Source organism: Cardiocondyla obscurior, linkage group LG10 (assembly GCF_019399895.1).
Source record: "Cardiocondyla obscurior isolate alpha-2009 linkage group LG10, Cobs3.1, whole genome shotgun sequence".
Taxonomy (NCBI): Eukaryota; Metazoa; Arthropoda; class Insecta; order Hymenoptera; family Formicidae; genus Cardiocondyla; species Cardiocondyla obscurior.
The window spans coordinates 20,934-31,538 of record NC_091873.1 but is presented as its reverse complement, the minus strand read 5'-3'; the positions used below and the strand labels follow the sequence as shown (position 1 = coordinate 31,538).

General features: G+C 43.0%; 3 protein-coding genes across 3 annotated transcripts; all 3 read left to right on the top strand.

Moving 5' to 3' along the window:
* Positions 1-75: 75 nt before the first annotated feature.
* Positions 76-6,671, top strand: LOC139106149 (uncharacterized). The gene is made up of 4 exons (XM_070662710.1): positions 76-216; positions 4,608-4,829; positions 4,941-5,566; positions 5,717-6,671. The coding sequence occupies exons 1-4, from the start codon at positions 76-78 to the stop codon at positions 6,669-6,671; spliced, it is 1,944 nt and encodes a 647-aa protein (XP_070518811.1).
* Positions 6,672-6,673: 2 nt separating this feature from the next.
* On the top strand, positions 6,674-8,224 carry LOC139106148 (uncharacterized). Its single transcript, XM_070662709.1, has 2 exons — positions 6,674-7,807; positions 7,871-8,224. The coding sequence occupies exons 1-2, from the start codon at positions 6,674-6,676 to the stop codon at positions 8,222-8,224; spliced, it is 1,488 nt and encodes a 495-aa protein (XP_070518810.1).
* A 798-nt stretch (positions 8,225-9,022) lies between these two features.
* LOC139106147 (uncharacterized) lies at positions 9,023-9,790 on the top strand. The gene has a single exon (XM_070662708.1). It carries the CDS (start codon positions 9,023-9,025, stop codon positions 9,788-9,790), a length of 768 nt encoding a protein of 255 aa, XP_070518809.1.
* Positions 9,791-10,605: the final 815 nt, after the last annotated feature.

Below are 10,605 nucleotides of genomic sequence, written 5' to 3'. Positions count from 1 at the left end.
TGGAAAAGGGTAAAGTGGGTATGGAAGGGTAAAGAAATAGAGGAGGTTAAAAGGTTTAATTATTTGGGATATGTGATGACAAGAAATGAAGATCAGAAAGAACACGTGAAGGAAAGAGTAAAGAAAGCAGCAAGGGTGATGGGACAAATATGGAATATTGGCAAAAAGAAATTTGGAAAAGATTGGGGCAGAAGATTATGGCTGTTTGACAGGCTTGTATAAACAATAATGAGCTATGAGGTGGAGATATGGGGGTGAAAGGAATGGGAAGAGATTGAAATGGTGCATGAGAGGTATTTGAGATGGATAATGGGAGTAAGTAGAAGTGTGCCGGAGTATATAATGAGAGAGGAATTCCAGAGGGAAAAGTTGTCTGGGAAAGCGGGAATGAGGGCTTGAAAGTACGAGAAAAGATTGGAAGAAAGAAAAGGGGAGATTTTAGCAAGAGAATGCTGGGAAGAAATAAAGGAGAGAGCGAGAAAAAGAAAACGAGTGGGAAATGGGAAAATAAAGGAAGGAATTTTTTGAAAGATTAGGGTGGACGCTGAAGAGGATAGAAGAAAGAAGAGAAGAAGAGGAACTGAGAGGTGAGGAGATAGTGGTGAAAGATAAAGAATTGCAAAGAAAAGAGAGATGGGAAAAAATAAGAATGGGGAAATTTAATAAGTATTATGGAAAAATAAAAGAGGAAGGAGTACCAGAATATTTAAAGAAGGGATGGAAGGAGAAGAAATAGCAAAGGGTGACGAAGTTTAGAGTGGGGGATGATATGAGAAGAAATAGATACTAAGAGGGAATAGATTGTAACGGTGCACCCGGCGATGCACCGTTCCGGCCACAACAACGGCCGGCCGCCGGACACAACACCGTCCGGCGGGGACCCGGGGCGCGGTGCGCCCCAAACTTTATAATTTTATACACGCCGGAATAGCACGGCAACGCGTAGCCGTTCCGCGGCTAAGTTCATCCGCGGACTTAGCCGAGCGTTTCCGAGCGCCGCTGAACCGCGCTGTCGACGTCGAGGCCCGTCGTTTCCGAGCGCGCCGCATCCCGGGGCCTCGGCGCCACGCGTCGGGACACGTCACGTACCTCGCTGAGCCCTGGCAACCCTGCGCCGTCACTTTTTATGTATAAAAAGTCGACGCCAGGACTCAGCGGGACCGTCCTGATCCGTTCGCTCTCGAGCAAACAGCCGATCCTAGAGCACGAAACCACGGAGTGAAGCGATCTTCGTCTCGGCCAGGAGCTCCTAGCGCTCACGATCCTCTCGTTCCGAACTCTAACGTACGCACGACTAGCTCGTGGGGTGGAGCGCACTCCGCCTTCTTCGAGGACTCTCGATCCTACGTCTGCGGCACGGAAAGGCTCGAAACGCATTAAGATCCCGTCGCACCGTCGTGATCCACGGGGTGGAACGATCTCCGCCTCGGCCAAGAACTCTTGGCTAACGACACCGGTCAAGGTGCATCCTGCCCAAACGCATCACGTCATCCGCGATCCACCGACGCATAGCGATTTCATCCCGCGCCCTAGATCGAACCGTATTTCACCGCGATCAATAGTACGGCGGGCCCCGCCCGTCGTTCCGCGCCCGCGTCCCGCGTACCGCCGGTCCTTCCGACAGGACCGATCGCGGGATCTACGATCCGCGCCGAAAACCGCACCTACTGTTTCGCGCCCGCGTCCCGCGTACCGCCGGTCCTTCCGCCAGGACCGATCGCGGGATCTACGATCCGCGCCGAAAACCGCGCCCACGGTTCCGCGCCACCCACCGCGCCTCACGGGGGGCACCCGCGACCATCCGCGACTTTACGTCTCGCGCACGCGTTACATCGATCGAGATCTAAAGGGCCGACGCGCCCACCGACGAACTATATTCGCGCCGTACATTCATTACATTCTTTCTGTTATATATATGTATGTGGACGTTGACGGTGTCCAGCCGGCGCTACAAGTCGCGCAGAATAAGGGGGTCACAATTTAAGACAGAAAGGCAGACACTTGACAAATTCACAAATAATAATCAAATATATTTAACAAATAAGTAAAGAAAATAAAAAGCAATGATAAACACAATAAAAAGTAAAATACAAATAATAAAGAGAAGTAATCCTCTCATTTGAGGAAATAAAAGCGGGTCGGTATAGACTGCGTTACACTTATCTGTATTCCGCAGCGGCGGAAGAATGCTGTCAGCAGCAGACGCAAGGAACTCGCAGTTCGCAGCTTGCGGTTCGCAATTCGTGATTTGTAGTTCACAGTTCGTGATTCGCAAAAGGCCTGGCCAGGCTTGAGCACGCAGAGTAATTCGCACGTATGCACTCGATGCACAAATTGGAACGCGGTTGAAAGAATAAAGTATAAAGTATAAAATATAAAGTGTCGTGGAAGACGACAGCTCAGCGATGTGCTCGCTCTGAAACTCGGAGGGACTCTGAGGGCTCGACTGACGCAACGAGCCTACAGAGCTATTGTTCAAAGAAAGTCGGGAGAGTCCCGGAAGATTAGCCGGGGAAGTCCCGAGACAAAGTCCGTCCATGGAGTGAGTAATATTAAAAGAAAGGCCGCGGGATTAAAATTTGCTTCCTCTTCCGGACGGCCGGTAAAGTATGAGGTGGCGTCATCCGACGTGTGACGTCGGAGGGATCCGCCACATGTATATATATCGGCGCCGCTTGACCAAGCGGACGTCGTTGTTAATTAATAAATAGCCTTTTCGTTTACAAACTCCGTCTCGGTGCATTCACGACCTCACACACTCGAATCCTGCGTCCCGACGAGCGTCCCGGGCTCGCTGGCCCGACATTCGAGACCCGCCGCGAAAGCAGGTCGTTTCAAGATAAAAAAGTGTAGGATGTGTTTGGATAAGGAAGAAACGTGGAAACATGTTTGGGAGGAGTGTGTAAACTGGGGGGACGGGAGGAGTTGGGAGGAGGCAGTTGAAGATGTATTGGGAGGGGAGGGAAATGGGGAGGAGTGGTTGAGAATACTGGAAAGGGTAAGGGAAGGGATAGGAGAGAATGGAAGAATGAATGAGGTAGACTATGAAGATTTAAAAGCGTCGGAAGCGGGGGTCCATGAGAATGAATGAGAAGTAGAGTAAGAGAATGATTTTTGGCGGTATGAGTGTAAGAACGTATGGGTATCTCTCTCTCTCTCGTGTGCTAAGCGGTGTTTAAAGAAAGTAAGAAAAGCGAAAAGTAGGAAGTAAGTTATTGCAGGGAAGGACAAGAAAGAAGAGGAATTAAAAGAAGATGGAAGATTGATAAGAAAGAATAAGGTAGAAATAAGAAAGCGTTTAGGAGATAAGCCATGGTTTTTCTTTTTTTGTATTTGCAGGATAAAAGAAGTAAGAGAAGATTGTAAAAGAAGACAGAAGAGTGTAAAGTTGATAAAAGAAAAAGAAGAGAAGAAAAAAATAGGGATAAGAAAATGTTATAAGGCGAGGATGTAATAGATGGAATGGATAAGAAGCGTAAAATGATAGAAGAAAATAGTGGTGATAAAGGTAGTCAGTAGTGAGGGGAAGGTAGAGAAGGAAGGAAGAAAAAAAGGATATGTAAAGTAAAAATAGTTGGTGGTAGTAAATGTAAGGAAGAAATGTTATATGTGAAAGAGATGTTAAAGAAATGTTATTAGTATGGTTAAGTTAGTAGAGATTAAAGATTGTAAGGAGACGAAAGTCTGAATGTACCTCGAAAAGAGAATAAAACATTTTCTAAGTAAGATTAAAAGTTAACGTTGCAAAAATTAAATAAAAAAAATTATTCTTTAATTTTATGTTTTATTAGTTATCTTCCTGATGTTAATTAAGAAAAGTTTTATTATTTGTATAAAGTTTGATTATTATTAAGAAAAGTATTATTTACAAATAATTACGAAATAATTTTATTTTTATTTGGAAGATACATGTTTGAAGATATATGAAGATATAGTTTATCATAAAATTTTTCTGTTTTTATAAAACATATATTTTTAAAATTATATAAAATAAAAATAATATAAATAAATACAAAAAGTCATATAAGCAATAATTAAACATTTTTATATATGTTGAAAAAGAACATAAAACTGTGTATAATATTTCTGGCGCCTTAGCGACGCGCCGTTAATATGAGATCTTCGGCGTAGGATTTCGCTAACAAAAAAATCGTTTAAAACTTTATTGCGTGCCCTATCATTGAGCCTGGCGATAGCAAACGCATATGAAAATTGAGCTGTCTGGTTCCCCGAGCGTCGGGAACCCCCGAAGATAACATTTAGAACAAAGGATCTCGCTGCAGATCCAAGCGACTTTTCCGACCCAGCGTCAGTCTCGCTACGCTAGTTCGACGACTAATATCGCGAATCAGCTTAGATTCTTATTGTGTAATAAAGCAAGAATAAATCGCATCTCCAAGATAAGAACAAATTAATCAGTTCTCTTTTTTATAATCTATCCAAAAAAAACTTCCCAGCACTCACGCTCAGTAACATTTTTGGTCCTTCGAGCCGGATTGCTACGAATCAGTGCAAAATTCGTGACGATTGTGTTTTTTTGTTTCTAAGAGCGAAAGTGCGGGTGAAGTAAAATGTCCGAAGTGCATGAATCACTAATTCGAGCTTAGCTCGAATTATTCGGAAGAATTTCTCGTGCTGTCGAGAATCTCCAAGAAACTGGAGCTGCAAATATAACAACCGGAACAGTTGAGACTCGCCTTCAATTATTAGACAACAACTGGAACAAGTTTGAGACTACGCATGATCAACTGTGCTCCACGCATTGGAAGGCGATTGCTGAGCATGACTATATTAAAAATAATACGTATAGTTTAGCGGAGGAAGCTTACGTATCTCAGCGTGCTGCTTTTCGAGACTATCTGTAAAAGGAGAAAACCTCTGCCGCTGAAAAGAAAGTAGCTGTGCAGGCTGCTTCAAGAAGACATTTACCGCGCATTCAGTTGCCGTCGTTTACGGGAAAGTTTGAAGAGTGGCCCGCCTTCAAGGATCTATTTCAATCGATTATTTCCAAAGATGCAATTCTTGGTGACGTGGAGAGATTGCATTATCTCAAGGGATGCCTGAAGGGGGAGGCTGAGCAAATGGTGCGAAATATACCGCTAACATCAGAAAATTACGAACGCGTGTGGAATTTACTCGAAGAACATTTCGCAAATAAGAGACTTATGGTGCGTGCGTGTTTCGCTTCATTTACGGCCATTCCGAAAATGAAAACGGAATCGGTTTCCGAGTTACGAAAATTGTTCCACGCTATGCTGCAAATCGTGGGAACACTAAAAGGAATAAATCGACCAATAACCGACAGCGATTTATTTGTGCACATTGTAACGGAGATGTTAGATTCCCTCTCCAGGCGTGAGTGGGAAACATCAATTAGTGGTTCCAGCAATCCACCAACCTACGAGGAATTAAAAATCTTCCTCGAAGGTCGCGTACGCACATTAGAAGCCCTCCATCCAGCAACGGGTGACCAAGAGCGATTATCTCTTAAGCCGGCTCAGGCAGCACGGGGTTCGCGTTTATATGTGGCGAGCGCGCCTACCATCGCCGAAAGAAAGCTTCAAAGGTGTGTGCTATGTAATGGATCTCATTACAATCTAATCTGCCCTGAATTTTAAAAGAAAGGGCCAAATGCACGAAAAGATTTTGCTTCTGCTCGTCAATTGTGCTATAATTGTTTCGGACAACATCGCATCTCCTACTGTCCTTCTACAAGATCCTGTGCCGTGTGTCGAGAACGTCATCACAGCTCCATCCATGAAGCCTGTGCCAGACCAAACGCAGACGATCAACAAGCCGCCATCTCAACCAAACCGGCTACGTCAATCACGCCGACGACATCGCTCACCAAGTCTACCAGCGCGGTCTCATCAGCCCAACCCTCAACGGCGAACGTTCTCCATTTGCGCAATCAATTAAGTTTGCATGTTACGATATTATTAGCAACCGCTCGTGTTTATGTAAAAAACAAATATGGCCAGGAAATTCTTGTTCGCACGCTAATTGACCCCGGTTTCGAAGTCTCTATAATATCAGAATCTTTGACTCAAAAGTTAAATTTGCCGCGTCGTCATGCTACAACGGCCATTTACGGAATCGGTGGTAGTAAATCCGGTCAGGCTCACGGCAGCCTGAATCTTGAGTTAAAATCCTGTACTCAGACTCCTTATAAATTAAAAGTAATGGCATTAGTACTGCCACGCGTCGCATTAAACGTTCAACGTACCATTACTTTGCAAAATACATGGCCACACTTGCAGGGGTTAGAATTAGCTGACCCTGAATTTCAAGTTTCAGATCCTATCGAAGTCATTCTCGGTGCCGCGGTGCATGCATTAATCATAGAAAACGGTTTAAGAATGGGCGATGCAAACTCGCCCATTGCCTTAAAAACAGCCTTGGGCTGGGTTCTTTCAGGCATAGCTACTGGTAACGCAACAGATTCCCTGGCCGTAGTTCACCATTGTAAGATAGATAATGATTTGTCTCAGCTAGTTTCACAATTTTGGCGACAGGAAGAAGCAATTAAGAGACCGCTCCCTTTAACTGCTGACGACGAAAAATGCGAAAAATATTATGGCAAACTTTCACGCGCGATGAAAATGGTCGATATGTCGTCAGATTGCCGTTTAAAAACAATGAACGCAATTTTATTGGATCTAAAAAATTAGCCATGCGTATGCTTGAACGTATGGAACAAAAATTTGAACGTTACCCCGAGCTGCGGGCGGTCTATATTACATTTATGGCCGAATACATTGACCTTGGCCACATGACTCTTGTTCCTCCGGCGGATCTTTCAAATGAAAAAGTTTGCTACCTGCCGCATCACGGCGTCTTCAAATCAGTGGGTAATAACTCGGCTATCCGAGTTGTTTTCAATGCATCTGCTCAATTACCGTCGGGAGATTCTTTAAACGAAAAATTATTAAGCGGACCTAATTTGTTAGCTTCATTATCAGATATTCTGTTAAATTGGCGTCGCCATTGTTTAGCTTTAACTGCTGATATAGAAAAAATGTACAGGCAGATTTTAGTAAATTCACAAGACAGAGATTATCAAAGAATTTTATGGCGCAGTTTCCCATCCGATCCCATCAAAGAATACCAACTCAATACTGTAACGTATGGAATAACTTCTGCCCCTTTCCTGGCGATTCGCACTCTGCAACAACTAGCATCAAATGAAAAAATTCAATATCCTACGGGAGCTGAAATATTATTAAAGGAAACGTATATGAATGACATTCTAACCGGCGCAGATACCGTTTTAGATGCAAAAGAAAAACTATCGCAGTTAATTGAAATTTGCACGGCGGGCGGTTTCACGCTAAAAAAATGGGCAACAAGTTCAGTGGAACTTTCTAAATTGCTACCATCGGCAACGGAGCAAAGAGAAGTATTGAAATGGCATCCCGCTGTGGGCCATACAATCTTGGGCCTGCAATGGTTCCCTGTAACCGATTCTTTTTGCTTCAAGGTTCAGTTAGCTAATAATGCAACCTTTACCAAGCGTCAAATACTTTCGGAAACCGCACGTTTATTTGACCCATTAGGATGGCTAGTTCCTATAGTAATTCGAGCGAAGACATTACTTCAATCATTTTGGTTAAAAAAATTGGATTGGGATCAACCATTGCCCGCAGAGGATCAAGACATCTGGAAAACATTTCGGAATAAACTTCCGGAAATTGAAAAAATTTCCATCCCGCTATGGATAAATACTCCGGCGATCAACTACAAGGTAGACCTCCACGGTTTCTCTGATGCTTCGCAGAAAGCATATGCTGCTGTGGTTTATGCTCGTGTAAGTTTTATTGTTAAGGAGGAAATAGTTTCCGAAACATCATTACTCCAAGCTAAAACATAGGTAGCACCCTTGAAGACTATATCATTGCCTCGATTGGAATTAAGTGCCGCAACTCTACTAGTACGTCTCGTTCAAAGAATAAAAGAAAATGCTAAATTTATAATTGATGAAATACATCTATGGACGGATTCTACCGTCACATTGGCCTGGATTCAAGGCCATCCCACAAGGTGGACAACATTTGTGGCCAACAGGGTCACGGAAATTCAGGAGACGCTGCCTGAAGCACAATGGTATCATGTCAATGGAGAAGAAAATCCGGCGGACTGCGCGTCAAGGGGACAAACTTCTGTCAATTTTGATAATTTCACTTTATGGTGGAAAGACCCGGCGTGGCTTCAATCAACTGATTAATTGATAACAAAAACAATAAATCAACAGGCTCAAGAAACAGAAGAAGAATCCCGCCCTGCAAAGGTTTATATGGCAACTCAATCGTTAACGGAAAATGCTATTCTGTTACGATTCTCAAATCTGCATCGATTACTACGTGTTTGCGCCCTGTGCTTAAGATGGACACCCACTAGAAAGGGCCTTCGAGGAAAATCCTTATCTCATAAAGAATTGACAGAGACGCGCGATTTCTGGATAAGGACAACGCAAGCATTATGGTTTCCTGAGGAAATTGAATTACTTAAAGAAAAAAAATCGCTTCCCTCCAAAAGTCCTTTATTAAAATTTGTTCCGTTCCTGGATAAAAATAAACTGTTACGAGTCGGCGGGCGGCTATAATTTGCATTAATAAAGTATGACGCACAAAAACCTATAATTTTACCGCGAAATGCCCACTTTACTAAACTAATTGTTAATACTTGTCACCTTAGAACCTTGCACGGCGGGGTGCAAGTAACTTTAGCTACGTTGCGACAACGGTACTGGATCCTAGGAGGGCAAGGGTTGGTTAAAAGCCATATATATAAATGCATAACTTGCATCCGATGGCGAGGTCAAACGCCTCATCCCATAATGAGCCCGTTACCGAGTGCTCGGATCACTACGACTCGGCCGTTTCAGAATACAGGAATAGATTATGCCGGTCCTATTTTAATAAGAGTCTCAAAAGGGCGAAGGCAAAAAGCCTTTAAAATTTTTTTAGCTATATTTGTATGTTTTGTCACGCGAGCAATTCATTTGGAAGCTGTAACCGACTACATGACGGAGGCTTTCTTGGCAGCCTTCAAAAGATTCATATCCCGCAGAGGACTTTGTGAAAATGTTTACACTGACTGCGGTACTAATTTTGTTGGTGCTGATTCCCGGCTTCGAAATTTTATGCGTCAATTAACTAAAAACAGTAATTTTATAAATAAAATGGCCAGCGATGGCATTCAATGGCATTTAAATCCCCCATCTGCACCTCACTTCGGTGGAATTTGGGAGGCAGCAGTAAAATCAACTAAATATCATCTCCGTCGTGTAATTGGAGAATCAAAATTAACTTATGAGGAACTTGCAACTTTCCTCATTCAAATAGAGACTTGCCTCAATTCAAGGCCGCTTACTGCCTTGTCAAATGATCCTCAAGACTTGGAGGCGCTGACCCCCGGTCATTTCTTAGTCGGAGCTCCGCTTAACGCATTGCCGGAGCCTTCGCATTTGTTAACGGCAGAAAATAAATTGACACGCTGGCAGCTTGTACAAAAAATGAGAGATTATTTTTGGTCAAGATGGTCTTCAGAATATTTACCGTTATTAAATATAAGAAAAAAATGGGCCAAATCTGCGGAAAATTTAAGTGTGGGAATGCTTTGCATTATTCGAGGCGAGAATACTGCTCCCACTCATTGGCCTCTTGCTCGGATTATTGCAACGCATCCGAGTAAAGACGGTAATGTTAAAATTGTGACAGTACGCACTGCAACTACTACTTTAGTACGCCCGGTAGTAAAGATTATTCCGTTTAATTTAATCGCTGAATAATGACCTTCTTTTATATAATCTTTGTAACAACATTTAGTGTATATTTAGACTGTAAGGTTATAAGTATAATTTCGTTGGCATCAACGAGGCGGGCGGAAAATGTTGAAAAAAAACATAAAACTGTGTATAATATTTCTGGCGCCTTAGCGACGCGCCGTTAATATGAGATCTTCGGCGTAGGATCTCGCTAAAAGAAATCGTTTAAAACTTTATTGCGTGCCCTATCATTGGGCCTGGCAACAGCAAACGCATATGAAAATTGAGCTGTCTGGTTCTCCGAGCGTCGGGAACCACCGAAGATAACATTTAGAACAAAGGATCTCGCTACAGATCCAAGCGACTTTTCCGACCCAGCGTCAGTCTCGCTACGCTAGTTCGACGACTAACATCGCGAATCAGCTTAGATTCTTATTGTGTAATAAAGCAAGAATAAATCGCATCTCCAAGATAAGAACAAATTAATCAGTTCTCTTTTTTATAATCTATCCAAAAAAAACTTCCCAGCACTCACGCTCTCGTGTTCACAGTAACAATATAATTTGCTGAGAAAATGCATAACTTTTGCAAGAAGTTCACGCTTACCCTACTCGGGCCTGATCTCTACCCTGATGAAGTCTTAGTCAGGTAAACCTGATAAGTTTTTGATCAGGTAGCTGCGTGACGCTGAGATAAGGTCATCATCAGTTTAACATTATCATGTACCGATGTTCAGATTGGGTTTGCCATGTGTTTTTCCGATATAAACCAAACGAAATTTCTACTCGGGAATGTAAAACATGTTTTTAAAATATAAATTAATGCAATGCGATAGTTTT

Bases quoted from the DNA above. Each gene is read 5' to 3' on its own strand.
- LOC139106149 (XM_070662710.1), top strand. From the start codon at position 76: ATGACAAGAAATGAAGATCAGAAAGAACACGTGAAGGAAAGAGTAAAG. The intron at 4,830-4,940 runs GTATCTCAGCGT...CCGCGCATTCAG, and splicing joins GTTTAGCGGAGGAAGCTTAC to TTGCCGTCGTTTACGGGAAA. The intron at 5,567-5,716 runs GTGTGTGCTATG...TCCTTCTACAAG, and splicing joins GCCGAAAGAAAGCTTCAAAG to ATCCTGTGCCGTGTGTCGAG.
- LOC139106148 (XM_070662709.1), top strand. From the start codon at position 6,674: ATGCGTATGCTTGAACGTATGGAACAAAAATTTGAACGTTACCCCGAG. The intron at 7,808-7,870 runs GTAAGTTTTATT...GCTAAAACATAG, and splicing joins CTGCTGTGGTTTATGCTCGT to GTAGCACCCTTGAAGACTAT.
- LOC139106147 (XM_070662708.1), top strand. From the start codon at position 9,023: ATGACGGAGGCTTTCTTGGCAGCCTTCAAAAGATTCATATCCCGCAGA.